At 41.7% G+C, this 24,867-nt stretch overlaps 1 protein-coding gene across 1 annotated transcript in view; it reads left to right on the top strand.

The window, feature by feature from the left end:
• SLC49A4 (solute carrier family 49 member 4) overlaps positions 1 to 22,841 on the top strand; it is a 74,208-nt gene extending 51,367 nt beyond the window's left edge. The window contains exons 7-9 of the mRNA XM_005244269.4: positions 469 to 596; positions 11,193 to 11,375; positions 14,767 to 22,841. Coding sequence (XP_005244326.3) covers positions 469 to 596; positions 11,193 to 11,375; positions 14,767 to 14,882 — 427 coding nt within the window. The 3' untranslated portion in view covers positions 14,883 to 22,841. The remainder of the gene's footprint in view (positions 1 to 468; positions 597 to 11,192; positions 11,376 to 14,766) is intronic.
• Positions 22,842 to 24,867: the final 2,026 nt, after the last annotated feature.

Genomic DNA, 24,867 nt, shown 5'->3' on the forward strand with positions numbered 1-24,867 from the left:
AGTTCTGTCATTTCCCACAGAAATGAATCTTGACACTTTATGTCTTGAATGAAATGCAGCAGCCTCCTCATATGCTAATTGAGCAGTGTGTCTGCCAAGGGAGACTGGCAAACACTGACAAAACAGCGATGTAAGTAGTGGTGTGATGTTGTGTCCAACAAATGCAGAAGGAAAAAAACCCCTTCCTGTATACCGAGTGTTTTCAATGGATGCCTTGAGAATTGTTCTGGTTTGGCTGTTGTTTTGTGACAGCTAAAAAATCTGTGGCTCTTCAGCTTGACAGCTAGAAATATCACCATTCTATAAGAATGTCTTTTTTCTATTTCTGAAAATGAGAAATTATTTTTAAATTGTTTTTGTAGTCTCCAAAATGTTTAATGAGACTATACTGAATTAATTGTCAAGCATCACATTTAAATAGTAGGAAAATCAGCATTTGTACTGCTCTGATCTGTGCTTTTATTTCAGATTTGCAGATTTTATCAGGGGCATGCTGAAGTTTATACTGCTGCTGCTTTTATCCGGAGCAACGTTAGCATCAACCTGGTTCACTCTCACCTGTTTAAATAGTGTCACTCATCTGCCTTTAACCACAGGTACTGCATTGATTTTAATTCCTATTTAAAATTGGTATTGCAGGCAAATATTGGCAATCTTAAATCAACTATGTTATAACCTGGTGTGGTATCTTTAGTAATACAGTAGTTTTACCAAGAAAAAAAAAAAAGGTTTAGAAAACTTACTGAATCTGAAATCTCTTTACCAGCTTTGAATAACTTCATAAAAAGATGTAAACTACCAAAACCCAATAGTAAGAACCCAGAATGTACATTTAAAATTGATTTGGGGACTGACTGTTTTTCTGTTTTGAGTGTTTTGAAATAACAGAGGTGAGAAATAAACCAAGAAAAATCAGATGAATGAAAGATGGGAGTAGCATTGCATATAAGGAACAATGACATATCTGGGAACTTAGGGTTTTGAAATGTATATTGATTATTGGAAGCACGTGGTGCAGTTCAAACCAAGGTGACCCCTAGTACTTTCAGCCATCTAAATCTATCCCTGCACTGTGCTGTCCTCTTTCTGCACCTGCATGCAGGTTCAGGGAACTCTTCCAGCCCAAAATTAACTCAGCCTGTGCCTCAAAGATGGGAAAAAAGCTGTTGGCAGGAGTGGGGGAAAAGCTCACAGGTCTATTCAAGCTGCCAGCAAGCTGTACACTTAGCTGAAAATTAACACTGCTTAGTTCTTAAAAATCTGTCTTTCACCTTACTATTTACATCTAGAGGACTGATCCACCTGTGATTCCAAGACCTTCAACAGAGTAATGAGTTACAGTAAAACTAAGCCATTGAGATTTTAGAAAATATTTATTAAAGAATTCTGTAGATCCATTTTAAATAAAGTGCCATCTTTGTTACAGGCAAGTTTATGTATTATAGGAGAAATGAAAATTATTTTTTCCCACTTTTAGTAAAGAGTTTGGTGTGGAGAGTAGTATATAAAATACTGTTTTACTCAAATTAACTTTGAGTTTTAGTAAGTGTCCTTGGTGCATTGCATATGTCACAACTATAAACTAAAGTGGGTACAGCAAATTGAAACACATGATCAATTCGGGAGAAACACCATCTGGATGGATAGGTCAAATTTATGATTTAGTTTGAAATCTCAACTTTTTTTAAAAAAAAATCTGCTTAAATAAAACGTAATTTAATAGCTAAACAAATCAAATATCATGGTGGCTATTGTCATACCAAATGACTACACTTTTCCATCAAATCTAAAATAAATGCAATAAAAGCTTATTTCTTATGCTTGCATGCCTCATCACTACAAGCCTGCAGTAACGGAGATTTGTACAGTAACTCTATCCTCTGAATTGCAGCAACAAGCCAAACATATAAATGTCCCTTCAAGTCTATGCATAAGAATGAAGCAGAGAGGTTTCAAGAGGTTAAAGTCATTATGTATGTACTCGCCAATGATCCAAAACAAAACTGATGGAGCTCTGTCTCTGATTTTATTTCATTTTGTGTAAAGAACTCAGCATGAAACATAGGTTCTAGAAGAAATCTTACTTGTTTATAGCATATAGGTGCATTATGGTGGGTCTGTTTTTAGAAAGGTGATCCGTTGTCAGGACATAAAAGTATATAAGATATTTGGGGTTTGATATAAAGTATCCTAAACTAGCATACCTTGATAAAAGTCTAAAGATAGGGTTGTTCTTTTCATGCAGTTACCATTTCTTTTAAAATGGATGATTCCTTAGATTGAGTTGTAAATTATATTTTAGAGTTTTCTGTCTTTGCTGTTCTTATATATGTCACTGTAAATGTTGAGCCCTTTTCTATAAAACACAATATTGTTTTGAATAGAACTGCCAGCAATATGGTGTTTTCCTCAAAAAAAGGCAATCTAAACCATCAGGGCCTAATGTGCAGCCACCAAAGATCTTTATTTTTCTTCTGTGGCATAATGTTTAAACTTCATAGATAGAAGGGGGGGGGTAGTGTTCATATCAGCATTTTCTCATTAAAGTTCATATAAAATAGATGTAATGTGCCTGTTCAATTTAGATCGTTGTACACAGAAAAGCGGTGGTATATCTTTATGAAATATACTGTTATGGATGAAAACGCACAAGCTGTTTAAGCTAATTTATAGGACTTCATGCTAGATTATTCCTCAATGTAATGATGCAATATGATGATGACCTCTGCATTCCATAGTAATTGGGAGAAACGGTACGTTTGAATTGATTTGGATGAACTTTTTTTTTTTCCCTCATTTTAATTAAAAGTTTGAGATGTAGAGTATATTGGAGTAAAGATGTAGGAGGTCAAATGCAGGCCATTGGCTGGCAGCTCTGGGAAGTGATTTGAGGTAGCTGGTTAAGGTGGAAGTCACTCTGCAACACTCAGTGGACTAGCGCTGCCAGTGGACTTCCAGGTAGTTATCCTTGGTGTGTTTTTGTAGAGCTGGGAGATGTGTGAAGCAAAAGCAGCCATCACTGTGGGATTTTTTTGCCCCCTTTTTCCTTCCCCCCCCCCTCTTTCCCCATCCCTCCTTTTTCTTTTTCTTCTTTTTATTTTTTTTAAGAAGAGGTCCATGTAATGCTTTTTATTCCAGACCTACTTTGCAGGCATCACTGAACACCTGCCGCAAAGCAGGAATTCTGTAATTGAGAGCAACAGGGTTTGATGTTGCCAGAAGGTTAATAGGGTCCTCAGCTTCTTCCTATCCTGTGGCAAAGAGCACAAGTAGTATTAGGCTTGGCGGTGCTACAGAGCCAGTGATGGGTCTCAGTCCACACTTCCAGCCTTATTCAGATGTGGAGGCAGAGCAAGCAGGGTTCAAAACCGAACTGTTATGGAAACTTGTGGGAGTGTACGTTTGATCTTGTGAGGAGGTTTTTCCTTCCAACCATCTAGCTCCCATTTTGTGAGGGGCTTCCCGCTCCTCACTTGCCCTGCCTTCAGTGTTCTCTTGACCAAGTCAGACTTTGCCCTACAAAACCACAAGCGTTGCTGTCTTCAGCGATACCTGGGAACTGCTAAAATATCCACATGACCTGATGTACTGCTGGTACAGTTAAAAGGGAGCTCTTCCATGGGACAGGACAGTCATTCTGATGAGCAAGCAAGACGCCTCTCATGGGGGTCTTTGTAGGAGGCCAGGTGTTAAGGGAGCCTTCACCCTAGAGATGAAGGCGGGTTAGAGAACATGGGCATCCACTCCAACTCACCTGACAGCAGCTTGATCCATGAATAATGTCTGCATCCATAGGTAGACCTTACCAGTGGTTTTCCCAGGTGCAAAAATAGTCTCTTCCTTTAGCATGTGGATAACGTGCAGCATACATGCTCATTCCTCTCTTTGGAAAACTCTCTACCTGTCTCTCACCTGGACTCCAGAGTAAGCACTCAGGTGGGTACATTTGCATGGAAGCAGGCTTTTGAAATGCTAAAAAGATGAGAGTTTCCCCTAAAGGGAAGGGAAGAAAATCTCTATAAAGATTTGTTTTTAAAATATAAACAAATCAACCCCCCTCTCTTAATCAGTATTCTTTGGAGCAGTTGTAGTAGTGTCTGGTTTGAATATTGGAGGAGGAATTGTATTTGAAAAAATGGTCACAGCAAAATGTTTTTTCCTGCAATTGTTTGTATAATATTCTCCTAATTCCTTGTAAATAAGCACGACATCATTTAAAGGTATTTCCTACAAAATGTAATTACTTAGAATGGATATCTTTAATGCAGATATTAAAAATCAATGACTGCTTTGTGTTTTCTTTAAATGATACTGTTTAGCATTGTTTGTATTGTGTAATGCCTGCATTGCTCTGCATTATCATAATATGCTCCATTTTATCTTCTGCCACAGAGCAAGACAACTTCTCTGTCATTTACTGACTTCTTAATGTATCTCAAAAACATTTTATAAGAAGTGTATTTGGAGTCTTGTGTATGAACTATAAGTGCCAGTGTGGGAAAAACAGAAAGCAAGGAAATAATGATATAGTACCATCATAGCTGCTATATCATCTGTCTAAAACACCTCTCATCAGCTAATCATAGCGCTTAAACCCCTTGATTCTGGAATCAGTTTATATTTTAAGCAAGCTTGAATTTTCTTTTAAGAAATTTTAATTTTAATGTATATTATTTGCATTTTTCAGCAAGTTTCAAAGGCAATTTTATGTACACATTGAGCATTAAAATAGTTTTCTCCATTGAATTCCCAATGCAGCTGCTGATCTGTTTCTTGGTGCCAAGTTCATTGTTAGTTTGCTTTGTACTGAACTTCATTATGTGAATTTATGTACAATGGGATACTTTGACCCAAAATAATTGTGTAAGGCATTGTAATGCCGGTTTCAGTATCTTGCCACTTTGTATTGCTGGTAGTATATCTCTGGATACAAATACTCACATTTTCCAAAAATTGATATGCAACGCTAGTTGCTCGCAGCTCAGATTGAATGTTTTCAGCATCACATTTCAAGAATATTCTAATATTTATGAGCACATTCAGCAGAATTTTGCTTCACAAAATCTATTCTAGTGCTGCATGGCAGATACTCTAAACGTGGTGGCAACTCCATGAGTTGATGACTATATTTAGGTTAAGCAGCCTACACTTTATTTTCAGGTTCAACAGACTGAACATTATAAACACATCTGTCTCCCTATCCTCATCTCCAAAGCACAGTATTGAAAGAGAGAGCTGTTAATTATTTAATACTGATTGTTTTCTTCTTTGAGTTTAATTTCTTTACTATAAACAATATGTGCTTCATAAGTATAAGGCAGGGGGACTCAAAGGATAAAACAGTGGCCTGAAAACATTCCTTTTTCTAGCTTCAGCATTAACATGCTTATGGCTGTGGGTAAATCATTACCCTGCCTCCTGTTGTGTTTTTCCCATTCATAAGATGGGAATAATGACCTTTGTTTTCCTGAAGGCTTCTGTAAATCCACACATAGAAGAGTGCTTAAAGAACTACTAATTTAAGGGGTTTACTTTAAAACGGTTTAAACCCCCAGTGTTAAATAGTGTACAATGCTTGAAACTTGGGAGTATCTTCTCAAGGACAAATATCTATAAATCTGAGCACTTTAAGCATCCATCAATAGCAAGCCTCAAATATTGTGTGATTTCCAGCCCCGCCCCCCCCTTCCCCTTTTAGTTTTTGAGGTTTTGGGGTTTTTTTGAGGCGCACTGCAATTTCTTCACTTTTTACTTCTCCAAAGTGAATGCTCTGCTTTCAAAGCAAGTTCCACTTGCTTTTCTCTTGGGAAGTATATAGAACAAATTCAATTTGATCAGATTTTTGGTTACTTTCATAACTATATCATGAGATAAGAATTTGATCAGTGTGTGCTAGAATGGAAATCCAAGCAATGAAACATATTGATGTTATAAATGTGCACTACGGGGACATCCTCCTTCTATTGTGTTTTTTGTTCCTGTAAATGAATTACAGTAAAAATTACTGTCTTACCTTGAGGGAGTGACATTTCTCATGGGAAAATTGAGGGGGACATCTTCCCTGACTATTGCTACCATGGCCAGTAGCAAGAATGAAATTATAGGGAAGTTGAATTCCACTTCTACAGACTTTACAGAGTTTGGTAGGAACTATGAATTGTTCGGGTAATTTGTGGGTATACTAAAGTCAATGAAACATGCATCCACATGAGGCATTATCCTTTCATTCTAGCATTTGGGATACTGCTGTAATGGACAATGACAAAATGCCCTCAGTCTGCATAGGTTTTGCTTTAAGTTGTATGCTGCACCCAAGAGAACATATTCAGTTGTATTTACTTTCCTGTTTATCTGTATAAAATTTCTGAGTCTTGGCTCAGTTTGTCTGAGAAGAGAACTGTTACAAAATGTACAGAGTTCAAGAGTTTCTGGCAGACAACTTTGGAAGAAGATCATCTACCACCTGCTTGCACTTGATACTGCTCTAGAGTATCTGTATTTCCTTTGTAAATTTATCTGCAAATTTTTTTTAAGAAGTTGTAATATTTCATATTTGTTAACGATTAGCCAAGACTTATGTGCCAATGGGTTGATAAGAACTTTATATCAGTGGAGGTCCTTCAGTTAATTTCATTCGGGTTTGTGTCAGGCTCTGTAGTTATATGTGTAGTGATGGTCTAATTTAAGAGTAAATTGCTAAGCATGTTGCAGAATGTCCTGGGAAGTTCTGGGAACTTGTTTGGATGTCAGAGATACTTGAGACTCCTTCTGCTGCGTTGCAAGCTCATCTGGTGACATGAAGTGTAGGCTGTTGTTTTAATCACATCCCTGTTTGAATTTTTAAATTTGTTTTTCTTTTGAGGTGGTTTGTTGTTTTTTGGGGTGGTTTTTTGGTTTTTTTTGGGTTTTTTGTTGTTTTTTTTTTTAATGAGTATAAAGCTTTTGTCACAGCTTGTAGCCGAGGGAAAAGAAAGTCTGTTTCTGGGATACAGGACATGTATTTGCCATCCAGTAGCTGAAGACCTGCAGGGGATAAGAAGGCAGGAAGGAACCTGCCTTCTTACTTTTTTGTCCCTTTTGTGCTAAGCCACTGTATCACCATCAGTCCCCAGTCTGGTACCTTACTTCATCTAACTAGTAAAATCTCCAGTGCTATTATCAAGGCACATTTCATTCCTTGCTTCCTTCCCGGACAGGAAAATGAGCACTGAGGGAATAGCATGGGTTGTCTCACACCTCAAGCATGAACATGACATGATGAAGCCTAGCTTGAGCCTCCTGCTGCGGCAGCTCCAGGCCAATTCTCTGAAGCAGCTGTGCTTCAGATGGGTGTTTTGCGTTTCCTAATCTTTTTGCAGTGACCAGCCTGAGAAGTAGCTACTTAATTCACACAAACATCTTCAAAGTATTACATCAATTAAAACTGGTTAAAGAAACCCAGCCCAGTTCCATTATTTTTTTTATGTCCACAGCTGCTGCTGTCTTGGGTACACAACTTTGTGCATATTCTCATAGGCAGTTAATTCCTTTTCCTAAGAAAAAGTGGTATTTTTTTCTATTAATAGCATAACACAATTTCTCAGTGTATGTCTTTCCAGGGTAGTTGTTTGTCCTTGTTAAGCTTTAGGACATAATGTTAGCTTCTTGGTAATTTTTTTTTTTTATTATTTTTTGGTCAGTGCTTTCATATCCTTACATTCATTTCCAATGACTGCCATCAAGATTGTCTTAATTGAAAAAACATTTGCTGTAACTTCAGCAGCTGTTCTTCTACAGCATAAAATCATGATAATTGTGTTCATTCAAAGCAAGGTTGCTGTAATGGAAAGTAAATGGTCTCCATTAATAGGTGTTATTCTCCCTGCTACAGTATCTTGTTGCCTGTGAGCGAGAATATGAGATATGCTATCTAGTCTGTGAAATAAAAGGCAAAACCACATTTGAACTCTTATTTGACTCTTCCTATAACTTTTTTTCTAAAACTGCGGTTTTTATTTTTTACTTTCTGTCTAGTTGACCAGTTGGATTTATGGCTTAATTGCTGAGTTAATTCAATAACTTATTTGTATAGCACTCAAGAAGACCTTGGATGATTTACAGAAACATGAAATAAATATTTTCCCATCGCTACAATATGTACTCATTAAGGGAGGCTTTTAGATGTGTACATCTTCACTTTCAGAGCTTTCTTTTGTGTGGTTTACCAGTTAAAATCTGTCATTTTCGTTAGATCTTAGAACTTAAATTGGCATCTCCTGTATGCTATGTTCTGCCTGTCCTGTTGCTTTGACATTTCTGCTTATTAATTGCAAATATGTGCGTACATACATGTAGAACTTGTTTTAGAAATATTACTTGTGATCTCAGGTGAGGTGGTGCCATGGGTACTCAGCTGGCAGTTTTTGGCATGCACACGCAAAGCAGGTCATACTTTGGGGGAGAACCAAAAGGCAATGCTAAAGCTGCTCTGCTCATGGTAGTATGGAGCTGTGAGGTGTGTGCCGGCGGCTGTCTCTGCATGACTGAAGGAAGCTGTTGTAACAAGGAAGTGTAAGCATGTGGTTTCTAAAGTATGGAGTTCCTGTGCTTGTTTGCTTATGATCTAGCCTTCTTCATACATTTCAGTAAGTGAAAAGCAATGATGTAATTCAACTAGCGTATTTTAAACCATCAAATCTATTTTGAAGGTTTCAGTTTGTTTTATGGAAATGTTGGCATTTATTGTATTGACTAAAATTTGAAGTCTTGATCTTTTAAATGGCTGCTAATCTTAGGTGCATATTTTTGTCTTCATCTCAAGTGAATCTAAGTTTCTGGAAATTATGCGTCTAGAGATTGTCTCTATTCAGAGGCACGTGATTCCCCTTTCCTGGCTGTTGCTCTTTATGGAAGAGGTTTCAGTCTTCCTGCAGAGGTGTTGCCTCTGGCACTCTCCTTATGCAGCTCCGCTTTTGGTGGTGCTGTTGTGGCTTTCAGCAGCTTCATGACTATTTCCACTGTTTTGAGTTTCTGGTACAGAATTACAGCTGGCTACCACCTTCTTTTCTCTGGGGAAAGTTTTGGAAATGATCTCTAAAGGTTACAAGTGGTTATCTACAGATATCTTCATCAATTGAGCGTAATGAGGGGCAGATGTTCCTTTGTCTTAAGAAACTCTTCCATTTCATTTACATGTTGGTTTCTTAAGCCAACACCAAAATGTCAAATAGCTGAATGTGTTCAGATTTGCTGGCTACACCTGCCAGCAGATAAGAGGCAGTTAGAGCAATACACAGTGGTGTTTGAAGTAAACAGGAGTTCAAAGGGAGCTTCATGAAATTTTAAATACTGGTGAGGATTTGCAGCAAAAATCTATGGATCTTGTAGCTAGGGAATCAGTTCTTCAGACTTCGCTAGAAGAGCCCATTAGGAAGAGCATCCTAATACTGGTTTGGGTTTTTTCCTTCCTGTCTGACAATTCTTGAACATACCGTGCATCAATTTCTGTGACTTTTGTTCTGCAGTTTATAATAAAAGAATTTGAGAGTTGGAAAACTTACCATGGTTCATTTGTTCTTCTTTTTTCCTTTTTTTTTCTTAACAATTCAGAACCTTCTGGTATATTAAAAAAAAGCAGGGGCCAGCTGGCCCTCCTGAAGTTGTGCCATCTGTATCATCTTTCTGACTGGGACTTCTGTCCTCTTTTTCCTGTCTGGGCAAATCCTCTGTAGAGAAAGATGTCTTTGTGCCTTGGAAGCAAACCATATCAAACAGACAATCTAATAGATAGTCCTTTCTGCTTCTTAATGCCTTTATCTCTTTTCCATGATACTTAATATTTTAAGAAACAAGATTTTTTTTTTAAATTATTTTTTTTAAAGCTGGAAGTTTCCTAACAGTTTCTTGATTGAAAGCTCAGGCAATGCTTACCAGAAGATGAAGCAGTGCTGTTTCAGTTCTCCCCTTTCCAAGACAGAAGAATGTCTTCTGTCTTGGAAGGCAGAAAAGTAAATTAAGCTGAAAATGCAATTGCTATTTTATATAAACATATTTATCTATATGAAAAAATTGACAAAGGACTTCCTACTATACTGCAGTGAAAAGATGCTATAATTTCCCTGTGACTTGGTAACTTTTGTATCCAAAAAATTTTTCTTTATGCTTTCTTGTTGATTTCGTGGAATCTTCAGAAATTATTCCAGACTTTTCTTCCCACCTACTCCCCATTCCCCTGCACCCCCAAGACTTCTAATTCTTTCCTTTATACTTTTTACATGATCACTAACCTCAGGTTGTTGAGGCTGCAGGTCAGGAAATCTTCCCCTTGCCATGACAGCACTTAGCAAAGGTTTACTTACATTTCTAAATAGGTACTAAATTCTTCTGAAATTTTCTTTTTTTTTTTTCTTTTCTCTCAGAAATAGTTATAATAGGTTTATTAATAGATAATATAGGTATATTAAGCATCTATATTGACATGTTAAGCACTGTAAAGTATTTGGTAGTGTCAGAAGTTGTAGAACAAAATGTCTGAGGCTACTGAAGAAGTATCTGTATTCTTCTGCTGTTTGGCCCAAGAAAAACAATTTGTTGTACAGTGGTAAATAATCTGCATTATCAAGTATGTCCCGTTCCTGCCAGGCGCTGGGTGCCCTTCATTTCCTTTTGAAGCCAAAAGGGATTCAACATGTTGCAGCTCAGGCTGTGCTGAATACTAATGTCTTCATATCTGGTAGATCATTAGTATTTATTTGTAACATGGAAGTAAAATTAGTTTTGACCTTTAGAACCAAGTCAAAAGGTTGATCCATGTCCATTTCCAATTTGGTGCATTAATTGCTCCCTTTCCTAATTGTGTGTAGGACAATAGTTTCTGTTCATTTCAGAGGTAAATCGAAGTAGGTGATGTTTTGCATTCATAATTCTGTTGTTTGTTTTACTTACAAGTGAATTCCAAATCACTGAATATGTCTTCATGGGTTCTGTTTTAAATAAACAAATAAATCATTATTTCTGATATTTATTTATTTTTTTCCAAATCAGTGCATGCATTTTGCCTGAAACTAGTGGGATGTGGTATGCTTTATGATGCATAGAGGATAAAAATAAGTTTATGCATTTTTTGGTTAGTCAAGTATTAGTATTCTTGGCAGCTCTGAATAGGGGAAAAAACGCCAGCATGAAATTAATAACTGGTTTTGTTTCTGTTATAGCTACACTGTACACATCCTGCATTTTGTTGGGTATATTCCTCAACAGCAGCGTACCAATATTCTTTGAGCTCTTTGTGGAGACGGTCTACCCTGTTCCAGAAGGAATTACCTGTGGAGTTGTCACCTTTTTGAGTAATGTGTTTATGGGAGTGCTTTTGTTTTTTCTCACATTTTACCATACAGGTAAGAAATATAAGCTACTTTGAAAATATAATTCTTCATTAAGACATACGCATGTCAGTAAAGGGAAGATTTGCACATACACTTTCTGTTAATAATTAAATGTTTGAATCCCCCTATGTAGCAGCAAGGGAGAAGAACTTTAATTGTTCTTTTCTATATGCATACTAATAAAAATGAAGTACCTTAGTGCAAGATGCATATAGTCATATTCTACTTAGAATTTGCTGTAGCCAGAAACCATCAAGATACACACCATTGTCATGTTTTTATAAAGGCCTGGGTAACGTGACCATTATTAATGTTTTTAGCTGTGGGTTTTCAAAACCACAATAAAGCTAATCCATTCTCATGCTTCGGGGTATAACTGCATTGCCCAGGAGGGGCAGAGCAGAAATTCCCCAGTTATGGTGAGCTCCATTCAGTGGGTTGGATGGTAGTACCATTGCAGGGGAGAGAGCATCTCTCGACCACTGCTCGAAGACAAAATACTCATTTCTTTACATAATCCAGTGGTCTAATCAGGCACAACAGTGTCTTGTTTGATGTTTTTATCAACTTCTTCAGACTTTCTCATCTCTGGAGTATTATTTGCTTTCTCATTAACTCATAATTGTAACTTTCAGCTTGCTATTTGGTAGACTATATTACTCTAAGCTGTAAAATAAGAACCCATCTTGCTTTCAAAGGGAAGTTGTCTTTTTATTAATGGTTTTCAAAGATGCAGAATTTTGGTTTGTATTTTGTTGTGGTAAATTTTTGCTTTGTGATGCAAGATTTATAAAGCAGTATTTTACTTTTGCTTTGAAAGCATTAGAAACTGTGAACTTTTCTATATTATCATGGCTGCATGTACTACGTAAGGTGGTGTATTTCACAACCACGAGGAGACTGACAAATTGCAGAATTAATTGTGCTTGAAATGATGAAGGTTACACCCTGGGGCAAATTTTCAGCATGCCTTGTGTGTCTTCCTGCCAGGGAATCGCAAACAGGTTGAAAACCCCATTCCAGATTGTGGTCAGTGAACACAAACTGAGAGAAATTATTTTTAATTTCTTTTTTTTTTTTAAATACTGACATTGCAAAATCTGTATTCCATCCCTGCTAGCGTTGGGTCCTGTGATACTTAGTCTTTACATTTTAAAGAATGCTTTTATGGTTAATATTAATTGATATGGTTAATATTAATTAATGTGGTTAATATTAATTAATAAAATAAAACTCTGTTCACATATACTATTATTTCCAATGTTTACACTGAGCTGAAAAGATTACACAGTTTACTCTTGAGAATTTTTTCAGCATTTTTCAGAGTGACAATCCAGTGTTCAGAATTACTTAATAACTAAGGATGGGGTTCCAGTGTCTCTGTACATTCCTGATTGACAAATTATGATTAAATGAACTTTTTCCCTCATACAGGGTATATGGGGCCATGGTTTGTCTCTAGTATTTCTTTCCCTAGCAGATATCAGTAAATGCAGGTAAAGAGAAAGCTGAAATTAGTGTGTCCATACACTTGGAATATTTCCGCTATTTCTTTGAAGTAAAGAAAAAAAAAAAAAAAGAAAAAAATTGTGCTTAGGACAATCCATTCTCTGTGACGCAGTTTCAGAAATGATTGCAAGTACAAGAGCGCATGTGGTCACTGGGGGGAATCAATGCCAGTGGGTGCTGTTGGCTCCTTTGAGAAGAATATCCTTTAGAAAGTCTGTAATGATCTTAACATTTGTCTTTCATTTGAGTCAAATGCATCCTCTAATGGCATTTAAGAAGCTTCCAGGTAAACCAGAACTCACTCAAATTCATCTTGTTCCCTTGGTCTTGCTTTTTAGGCCAAATAATCTTTCAGTAGTTTTAATTCTGATTTCTGTCTTTTTTCCCCTTGTCTGTGATATTGCAAAGGCTGTGAAAGAGCCAAGCCTTGGAAACTGTCCCGTGCAGTGAAGATTTTGGTCCAGCTAGCACAGTGGAAGTGTAAACCTTTCTAAAGCTCAGCCTCCCTGCTAGTGCAGTGCCCTGAGACTCAAAGCCACAGCCACTGCACGTGGTTTTTGTCACCTTTTCTGCAGGGACTTCCAAGAGAAAAACAAAAGCAAATTGACCTTTAGCGTCCCACGATTGATGTGTTGTTATGCATCGCTGGTGCTGTCACAAATTCTGGACTGCGAAAGACACAAAGGATTCGCAAGTTAAATTTGGCGTTTTATGATATTTGGGTTAAAGTCTGTTTAATCCAATTAAGCAAGAGTATTACAAGGAAAATAATAGCAAACCATTTGGCTATTGACTTCTGGCATTATATAACATGGTCTTCTCCAAGCCTAGGAAAATTTTACTAAGGTTTTAATAAGATTATTGCCTAAAATAATTTGTAAGGGTTTTTTTGTGACTGGGGGAGGGTGTTGTTGAAGGTTACTGTTTTTGAAAGGTTGATTATTTTATATGTTTTTTAGGCTTCCTGACTTTGCATTGTGTAATATAAATTGTGCTTTTTCTTTTAGCAATATCAATTACAGATTTAAGAAAGTAGCAGTGTTGTAGTCTTGATTCTGTAAAAATAAATCAGTAATAAAAGAAACTTGGAACCCCCACCACCACCACCATCTCAGTAAAATTAATGTTTCTTTAGTAAACTGTCAATTTAAGTACAAAAAAAAAAAAAAAGGAAATGGTGGTGCACTTGTTTGAAAAAAAAACAAACCTGCATAAACCTGCTAATTAGTAGCCAAATATCAGGTGATAGGATTTCTTCAATATGGAACACAGGCTTTTAAGAGCAGTACATTATGTCTAACAGCCGAAAAGAGGCTTCTTAGGAGCTGTTTTTGCAACCAGTTTTAAATGGAATTGATCGTGCTACTCACAAGTTTCTTCTAACAAATTGGTTTTCCCTCTTTATAGTGTGTAGCAGGTTTGATTCAAAATCAGATCCTGCTGCTTCTTTATGCTTTTAATTTGTTTCAGTTTTCAGTCCATAGAAATCAAAGAACTAATGAGTAGAGTCTTCAGAAGTGGTTTATTCTCCATTAGCAATGATAGATTTTAGTGTTTTCCCCCATTCTCTCCATTGGCCGGTTGAATAAGGAGAATTAACATTAGCTGGAGGCATTGGTTATGTATATGTATATAACTATAATTGGTTATATGTATATAACTATATATATATATATATAACACTGTAATTGCTTATGTGTGTAACTACATATACATAAGGCGTTCATGGAAGAGTCTCATAGGCAACACTAGCTGTCTATTGATCAAGAGCTGTTAGGATTTTGTTCAGAACACAGCAATTTCCTTCAAACCTGCCATCAATCAAAGTTTTGGTTGCTTTAAACACGGAAAATGTTTGGTAACACTGAGTTTGGGTATGTTTTCTGCTTTACAGAGTTTTCCTGGTTCAACTGGTGCCTGCCAGGATCGTGTTTGCTCAGTCTGCTCCTCATCCTGTGCTTCCGCGAGTCCTATGACAGACTCTATCTTGACGTTGTTGTCTCTGTGTGATAACACCAGACTGGCTGGAAGAGACTGGAACTCAGCTTTGCAGTCTGCACATCTGCCTGGATTTGCACGGCTGAACATCAGAAAAACAAAGAAATTACAAGACTTAATTGTGGCTGTATTAGAGAGGGTGAGGGACAGGCTGTTCTTATGTTCAAGACCACCTTGATTTGGGATAAACGTGGACCCTGAGCGGTGGTAAATGATGCCGAAATGCACAAAGATAATGTATCTGATGTACAGGTCCCAGTGCCAGAGCAGGGGCTCTCTATTTAAAAGGCTGTTGATGTAGCAGTGAGATGTACAGTTGTGTGTGAGTATGTGTGCGTGTGTGCCGACTTATGGTTATACACACCGGGGTACCAGTAATATTCAGAGTCTTCTATCAGAACAGAAATAGTGAATAATCTTAACAAAAGGAGTAAAAATGACAAAGAGGAGGGGGGAGAAAATCTTTTTTTAAAAAGATCTCTCTTTTAAATCACTAGTCATTTATATAATGAATGTCCATTAAACAGTTAAGCTAAAGGAATTTGGTGCTTGTACACTACATTTACATTCTAATAAAGTAATTTCTGATATAAGACACTGGTACCAGGGGTTTTAGCCATATTTAATATCTCAAACAATCCTTGCAGTGTTGTTACCACCCTGGAGCACAAGTAAATGATAGCTTTAGCTGCCACTGAAACCTAACTTGCACCTGCAGTTGCCTCTGAAATATCACCAAGGTTCTGTATCTCCTGAATACAGAGCATCTGTGGTATCTCAGAAGTTTACTGGAGAGTCACTCTGGGTAGATGTTGGTTTTGTAAAGGCCACCACTGTGTCACCTTTTCTTCCCCCATCTCCAGTACTGCCTTTTTTACTGTGAAGGCCTGTGTGTGCCACTGAATACTGTGGGTGTGGATGTCAGAGTACTACTAGTTCTCTTCTGATACTTTAAGGTGTGCGTGGTTTTTAGAATTAGCTTATGATTGAGGGTGCCTAAACAATATTGTTTGTTAACCCAATCTTTAAAATCACTGTTTCCTAAAAAAAAAATAAATGACACCTTTCTAGTTGATGAGGTGGCACGACGGCGAAATGACAATGAGTTTGACAATGACAAATAACTTAGGAGTTTTGGCATAGTATGGGGAAAATAATGCCAGCTCTTTTTATCAGTACTAATCTGTGGTCGTTTTGGCCCTTACTTGAATATAAACATTAAAGACACTTTGAATAGTTTTTTAACTCAGTTTTAAACCTGCTAATAATTTCTTAATCAGATTCTTAGATTCAGTTCAGCATCATTTACAGTATTTCCTTGTGTGTGTTCTGTGCTTTGTGTTAGAGGTGTGTGGATGTTTATATCTATGTATACACAACTAAAACTTATATATATATATCTTTTATATATGTTATATAAGGGTACGTGTTTACATAGGTTTATTTTAAATGATCATGCCTCTGGATGGTGGTATGCTACTGTTTGCAACTAAACCAGTCACTGCCATGAATGGAAATGCATACATATGCTGTCTGCGACATGAATTTTTTTCAGGGTGTGAATGATTTCCCGTCGTAGCAATTTTATTGCAAGAGGGTGCCTGCACATGTTGGAGGCGGCTGGTGAACAGGGTTCTGTGTCTGTGGAAGTTTGAATCAAATGCCCATAGCTCCTGTGCAGGGCTCTTCTCTGCCATCCTGGGCTGACACCGGCACTGTAAGTTCACTCAAATAAACCCTGAACTGAGCGCTACCATTCAGACATGGATCCGTTCATTGTCTGCTGTTCTTTTGCAGAGAGAATATGCCACTAATACCTTTAACTCAGGAGTGTATCTGTGCAGCAAAATAAAAGCTGTTCCCTGCTTTTATGTTTTCAGAGCAACGAAGGTATGTACTGTAGTAACAGAAAATTGACTTAGCTCGTTGCCTATGTCAGCTACTAAACGATCTTTTCTGTCTTGAAGCAGGCTTTTTGTAGAAATGGAGCTAACCTACAATGGGGTAACTCAATCAATCTAACCAGCATGTTCAGATCTGCTGGCATCATCCTCTTACTGTTTTTCAGATGGATGGTATTAACTGTCCAACTTCTTTTTACTATGTTTTAGTGCCTGGAATAATTTCAATATCCGGTAGCTGCTGCTACCTATTGTCTTCTGAAACCAGGGATCGCTTGCCAAGAGTCGATTGGAGTTGCATTGTCATGGCAGAACTGCGAGCTCGGGTGGCTTCGGAGCTCTGCTTCTGCAATTTACTGTAGCTATATTAAGATTAAAATTGCACAGTTTAGGCACTCTCCCGAGTGACAGAGATTTCTAATCCTTTCACTGCCCTGACTATTTTAAGATGGAGAAGCACTTCAGGCAATATTCAGACTGTAACCTATTCTGCCTCTGTTCCAGAAGGCACTGAACAATTCAAAATACTTGTCAGTGCTGCCAGATGCAGACTGTCCGCACAGTCAGGGGAGAAGGGTGAACGTCTTGTTTCAAACCCTGCTAGATTGTTGTTGAGTCAGTGTGGATTGCTCACTGCCCTCCTGAACATTGACGCTTTGGTAGAAGTTTCTGTGTGTGCTGGGCTGGCCCGGGCTGGGTGCCGGGTGCCGCCGCAGCCGCTCTGCCTGTCCCCTCAGCTGGGCCAGGGAGGGAAAATGCAGCGAAAGGTTCCTGGGCCGGGATTAGGGCAGGGGGTCGCTCACCAAGACCGTCTCGGGCAAAGCAGGCTCGGCTTGGGGAAACTAGTTTAACTTACTACCGGTCAGATCAGTGGAGGGTAATGAGAAATACAGCGAAATCTTAAACCACCTTCCCCCCTCTCTCCCCCCCGGGCACAGCCTCCCTCCCGGTGTCTCTCCTGGGGCTGGGGTCAGTCCCTCAGCCCTGGTCTCTGCCCCCCTTCCCCCTCGGGGGGGGCTCCTCACACCCTGCCCTGCCCCAGCCCGGGGTCCCCCCGCGGGGCGCAGCCCCTCAGGCACAGGCTGCTCCAGCCGGGGTCCCCCGCGGGGGCACAGGCCCTGCCAGCGACCCTGCCCCAGCCGGGGCTTCCCTCGGGCTGCGGGCACCCCCTGCCCCCGCGGGGCCCTGCCCGGGCTGCGGGGGGATCTGCTCCCCCGGTGCCCTCCGTGGGCCGAGGGGACAGCCCGCCTCGCCGGGGGCTTCGCTGTGGCTGCCGGGGCATCTGCTCGGGCACACGGAGCCCCTCCTGCCCTCCCTCTGCCCTGGCCTGGGGGGCTGCAGGGCTCCTGCAGCACATTCTCGCTCCTTTCTGAGGCTGCAATTGCTGTCATGCAGCAGCTTTTCCCTCATCTTTGCTGCTTAATCCCAGAGGTGCTGCCACCGTGGCTGATGGGCCTGACCGTGGCCAGCAGCGGGTCTGCCTTGAAGCCATCTTGGCGTTGGCACCATCGCATGTGGGGGAAGCTTCTAGCAGCTTCTCACAGAAGCCAGCCCTGTAGTCCCCCACTACAAAAACTTTGCCACACAAACCCAAACCACTCTGTCTGCCTTGGGTGCTGTAGTGTGTGGCCTTCATTATAGCCCTGCACCAAGGCCGGGATGCTCCCGAGCCGAGCGGCACAGCAGGGCTCTGCTGGAAACCTGCGCTGGGGCTGCAGGAACCATTCTGCAGCTGGGGCTCTGCTGGAGTTCCCGGCAAGTCCGATGGAAATCTGCCTGGGTGAAAGCCAATGGATTGCTCCCAAATTCTTTGAAGCTGCACGGGGTGCTGCTGCATTCCACACACATGGTGTTCAGGCTTTAGGATTTTATTAGAGCAGCAAGTCTGGCTCAGGACGGAGGTGAGGACTGCAAATGTGCTTGCTGAGATCTCTGGAAAATGTGTTATCCTCATCTGTGCCCAGCAGCAGTGTCCTTCTGTGGAGGAGCAGTCCATTTCATGTAAGTAACCAAACTCAGTCCGTGGGAATATTTTTTGGATGAGGGTTACCACCAGATCCACCCTTGTTTGGATTTGCCGAGGGTCCAAGCTGTCAGGATAACTGCACTTTGCTGGAAGTTAGAGACCGCATGGCGAGCCCTAAGCAGTGCTGATTCAGTTAGCAGTAGTGCAGAACAGGCTCAAAACAGTTATTTCTTTTATTAGTGAAAGTTCTAACTTCTGAGTCGGTAGCAATGGGGTTTTCTATTTAAATGAGACATTACATTGCGCTGCTGCAGAGTAGCCGATGCTGGCAGCTGCTTGGCCTGTGACTTGCCAGCAAAAGAAGGTGCCCTGGGAAGTCACAATATTTACTTCTCTTCATGTCCCAGAAGTTCACAGCCTTGAAGAAAATTTTTCCCAGCAGTGCAGAGCCCCCTAACATACAAGAAACTGTGTTATGTTTTTATATGGAAAATGCTGGGAAGGGTGCTCTATAGTGATCACTTTCTTGTAATAGTCCTTTTTTTTTTAATTTAAATACAGGCTGCTCCTCAGGTGTCTGCTTGGCTGGGTATCGACTCTCAGTTCAGCTTCCAGGGCTGCTGGCTTTGCTGCTTGCAAGCTGCGGAGCTGTGCTAGCTTTCGTGCTGCTAGTGAGGAGGCTCAGGGTTAGCTAAAGTAGACTCCACTTCACGGCACTGCTTGCTGTCTCTTGACACTGCTGATAACCATTAATTTCCTTTTAAATCCTTCGCCTTCCTGTGTGGCCACTTGTTCCCCTGAGCTGGAAGCATCGAGAAGAGTTTCCATGATCCCAAGCCAATTTTAGATGGGTTGACTGACCACGTACCTAATATACATAAAAATAGTGACTTTTTTTTTTAGGAAATCATACAAGCTGCAAGAAAGTGCAGACCCAAAGGATTTTGTGTACATGTGAGCAGATAGTCTGTTACGAACAGACTATAATTTGCCTGAAACTTGTAATTTGAGCTCCCACACCTAGAGAGGCCGAGTTGATAGGCACCATGCATGTTAGGTATTCAGCTTCACAGCATCACAGAGTTATTCCCAACCATCTGAAAGAGCTGAAATGATTTGGAGTGGGATGTCTTTTTGGAGTGGGTTGAAAACCCCAGGCTGCATCAGTGTTTGCAGTGGTAACTCTGGGGACCATCAGGGTGATGGATTTGGGGGAGGGGGAGCATTCCAAAGGGCATTTCAACACTGATATGTTGCATTGAGTTGATCAAATCCATAGAAAATTTAAAGTTTTGTGGAGACAGGGATGTTAATGACGGGCTTGTTCTACAGTAATTTAGCAAGTGACTGCGTAACCTTACACTGCATTATAAACAAGCTGAATTGATTGATATGCGTATATTGGCTGTTACTAGAAAGGGAAGTGCTATTTTATTGTGAGGATTGACTGAAAAATGAATGGGAATTACAGTTTGCATAGTGGATATAACTGTCCTGTAATGCTGTTACAGTAGGGTTGTAATTGCTCATTTCTTCTATTGGGCCCCTTGCAAATGTTAAGTCTGTAACAAAGGCATTTTTGTGTTTCATTAGTTTGGGAGGTTTTTCTTTTAGGCTAAGTGTGGATCATTGTAATAACTTGTCAAGGCAACTGCTACACTGGTATGAAAGCGTATGTGAACATTTGATATCGATTTAGTGTTTGACATTGGGGCCATCGTTCTCGGTGTTGTTAAAGCGCTAGGCGAGGGGAGCAGGGATGTGCGTGCAGGGAGGCAGCAGTGGTCCTGGATGCACAGCCCTGCAAGTGTAGATGCTGCCAAAACAAACAAGAATGTCATCATCTTCTGTGGGTCCCAGCAATCAGGGCTGGGAGGAGGAGAGGAGCACGTGCAGGAGGGGAAAAGCCACCTCATGGCTGCTGTCTCCTTTCCAACAGAGGGATAGCTTCCAGGCTTACTGCTTCGCGTGTGAGAGATCATAAGTATCAACACAGGCCTCATTCACTTCCCCGCAGCCATTACTGCTACAGGGTGGGTTGTAGGTGGCATGGGAATATCTGCCTTGCCTCCTTCAGGGGTGTCATTTCGGGTGGTGCAGGAGAATTGTTGCAGAGCAGGCAGCAGCGAAGTCAGAAGATGGTGTCAATCTGTTTAGAATTTTTGCAGTTTCCGTTTCAAGGCAGATGAAACTAATAGAGGAAGAAATGTAAGTCTGTCCAAAGTTTTGACAAGCAAAAGCAAATATTTGCACAGATGTGCTGGCTCCTGTCTTTTACTTGGGATCACAATGTGTATGGAGTAATCCGTGCCCACCTGGAGTGTGAACCCACTCCCAAAGCTCCTGCCACTGCTCAGCCCCCCTTCGTGCCCAGGCCAGGGGCAGTGATGGGGGGAGAAGGGAAGTGCTGCAGCCGAGATGCCCAAAAGGTCTGACGGTGGTGGGTGCCTGGGTTATTTGTGCATGAGGGATGTCTTCTGCAGCCCAATGTTAGCAGGGTCTCATTTTTTACTTCCTCAAGGATGAGGTTCTGACCTTCATCTTATGTTTGTGGCATGATTTGTGCCATAGGAACAGCTATGGCTGTGGCACACGGTGTACAGGCACTGGTTTTCCAAGTGTGTCAGGTAAGGCAGGTGGGACTCACTCCCTGCAAGAGCAGCTTTTTCTTCCATGGTCTCTCTCCCAGCTAGCTTTCCCCATGTGATTTCTCTACTTGTAGCTGGAAGGACTCGTTGCACTCACTTTGTGTTGCTACATAGAGAAAATACCATGAGCAAAGCCTTCCGTTCTTTATGGAGAGGTTTTTCCCTTTAGGCTCAGGCCACTTCTCCAACCTTAGCCCCTCGCTTTGCAAAAGCCAAGAAAGCCCCAACCCCGTATTTTCCTTTGCAGAGAGCACATGCAGGTTTGTGTGATGCTGGGACAGGTGGTGAGCCTGGGCACTGTGCTTGCTTGGTCACAGAGCTGCTCGGGGGTTTGGGGAAGGAATGCTTGTGCATGGGGTGCCTCCCTCTCCCCACCTGTAAAAGGGGAGGGGGATGCCCCTTGTCCCTCCCCAGGCAGGGACACGCTGGGGTCAGGGCTGGGAAGTGCTTTGGGATCCTGTGAGGAATGGGGGCTGGAGCAGGGTGTGGGAAAAGCCGTTTAATGGGCCGTGTGTCCTCAGACTTCTGTGGGGCATGCAGACCCTGGCTTTCTTTGTCTGGCCAGCTTAATTCTATAAGGTGTAGGCAGTAGGTACTGTATGGATAGAAAACGCCTCGGCAGGACAGGTTACATTAACAAACTGGTGGGAAATGGTTGTGCTTAGGGAAGGGATGCTCAGAGAGCCAGTCTGCTTGGGTCAGTCATGGGGTGCCGAGCCTCTGGGCTGTATCTGGCTCTCTCTGGATGCCCTGGATGTGCAATCAAAGCGTGATGAGTGGCAAAACCAGAGCTGGTTCCCTTGGCTTAGCCCCTGCCTGCACCTCTCCTGCGTACCACAACCTTTCTGCTGCTCACCATCACCTGGGCTGAGCCAGCCCAGCAGAGCTGCAGGGCGTCCTCATGGGCCACCAGCTGCTGCTCCCCACCGGGACAATGATGTATTTTCCAGACACATTTATTTTCCCTGTGTATGATATTTGCTAATTAAATTATCTTTTTCTCCTACCAAGTTTAATGTCTTCCACTGTGCATTTTAGAAACACGTACTTGATAAGCTGGAAAAAACAGCTTTTAATTATGTGATGCACCTAACGGTTGAGGTTTTTGGAACTGCATGAACATAGGGAGAAGGAAGAGAGTTTTATGTGTTAGAGAGCATCTTTGTAAACTATCCTTGACCTGTAAGACTGTTCAACTTTACTGGAGTTTGTATGTATTTTACTTTTGTAATTTTTTAAATGATTTGAAAGAATTTTATTTTAGGGCAAATTCTACTTTTTGTATGCGATATTGCAATGTGATGTATTTTTGTTTTTGAGAAAATAATGTTGAAACTACTATATACTCGTCAATGTAACACATCCACTGTGTCATTTCTTTTTAAAACTGGAATCTGACCATGAAGTGCACGTTACTTTACATACTGGTTGTTGCACATTAAAGGGGTTACTCAGATGTGCTACCATCACTGTTGACTAATTCCAAGAAAATACAAGGGAATTGTTTCCTTCTGCTATAATATTGCTGAAAACCACTGCAGATATTGCTATGAAACTGGGGGTGCTTAGTCTAAATGAATGTAGCCTCATCCAGCACCCAAGCCAGCCAACAGAAAGATTTCCATCGCTTTTACTGAGCTTTTAGAGTTGGTGTCTGGCACTGCTGTTGGACCGAGGGTCCCCACAGGTTGTGGGATGCAGGGGATGGGCTGGGGCAGAGGGGTCCCGCGGCAGCAGGGAACCGAGGGAGGGCAAGGTGCTGGCAGCAGTTGCAGCTCTGATTTCACACCCTGCCTCATCCAGGCTCGTGGCTCAGGGTGCTGCAAGCCGGTTGATTTTGCTGGTTCCCACCGCTGACATCTCTGTTGGGGTTTTTGTAATAACCTTCCCATTGTGTGTGTTCTGCATTTAATTGAAACGGGCCCAACTTGGGATCTCTTGATCCATGTTTATTTTCTAGGACCAGCTCTTCAATAATGCCCTGACTACTTACTAGGGCAGGTTTAAAATAGCCTCACATCCTATTAGTGCTGGGAAGAAATCTGTCAACTCTCACGTTGTGGAATATCTGGGCCCCACTATTCTTAGCAACAGTCTCTTTCCAGGCTATATATGGGAGCTTAAGGCTCTTCTAATGATACAGTTCCTGGTTGTATTTATCTTTGTGGTGTTACGGAGATCTCTGTCCCTGGGGGGGTGAGAGCTGAGGGTCTACCTCAGATCCCTGATGTAGTTTTGTGTGTTGGTCAAGCCCCTACGCCCATTCTTTCTCAGTTGTTTTTTTCACCCAGTTTCTATTTTATCTTTGCTGTTCCTGAAATCTGCTGGTTCCCTGGCATATAAATGACATTTATTCTCTTTCCTGATCAGCACATCCTTGATGGTGGCTCACTCTCTGACCACGCTGGAGTTGCATGTGGGCAGACAGGCTCTGCGAGAGCGGCTGGGCTGGGGGCTGGGCTGGGCGCAGGCGCTCAGTGTTGTGCCCAGATGTGGGGGAGCTGCTCACGGACACCTTGTGTCTAACAGCCGCGAGACAAGCAGAGGCTGGGGAAAAAGTCAGGGTCACTTGTTGATGCTGGGTATGGCCGTTCTGGCACCTCTGGGCTGCAGCCCCGCACCGGGGGATGCTGACATCAGGGAAGAGCAGCAGCAGCACCCGAGTGCAGGTGGGCCTGCCTCTGCTGTCCTGCCAGGGGTCACGAGGGCCAAGCAGCCGCAGTGCTTTACCCGCTCCAGGAGCGCGATCCGGGCTGCAGCCGGGGAGTTTCATTGGGAACCAAGACCTGATACACAGCACCGATGCTACTCTGCACCCACCACCATATGAACACAAATGTGCAACCAGGTGATTGGGCTTGGGTTTTTTGCTACAGCTTGGGCTTGAGCAGGCAGAGGGGAGGCACCGCAGTGTGCACTGTGCCAGGACTCCTCACGCAAGCTGCGGGGAGCAGCATGCTCTCCTCTCCCAGTGTGGGCCAGTCACTCAGTGAAGTCATCCTTGGCTATGGGCTAGAAAAAACACCGTAACTCTTTGGGAGCCAAACAAGCATGGGAGCATGTCCCCACGGTGGTGGAGCAGCCCCGGGTTGTCCCAGACTCTAAGCAGCAAGCTTTGCAGCAGGTCCTATGGCTGCAGCGAGGTTTCTTTTGGGGATCTTTCTGATTTTGCTCCACATCTGCAGGCAGGTCCCAGGACTGGAGGGGCTCTGCCAGTGGTACCAGGATGGGCTGGACCCCTTCCCTGTGCGCTGCAAGGGCTGTGCTGTGAGTAAGCCTGTCAATCTGTCTGTCCATCCATCTGCTTGGCCACAGACCTACAACCACAGTAAGTACCTGGCTCTGGCACTAAAAGACAGTGGGCAGGGGATGCAAACCTTCTCACGGGCAGCACGGAGGGAAACGCCACCTCGGTGGGACCCTGCTGAGTGGGGTCAGGCGGGCACGGGCAGAGGAAATGCTGGCAGCTGATGAACTGGCCC

Source organism: Falco peregrinus, chromosome 8, assembly GCF_023634155.1.
Source record: "Falco peregrinus isolate bFalPer1 chromosome 8, bFalPer1.pri, whole genome shotgun sequence".
Classification (NCBI taxonomy): Eukaryota; Metazoa; Chordata; class Aves; order Falconiformes; family Falconidae; genus Falco; species Falco peregrinus.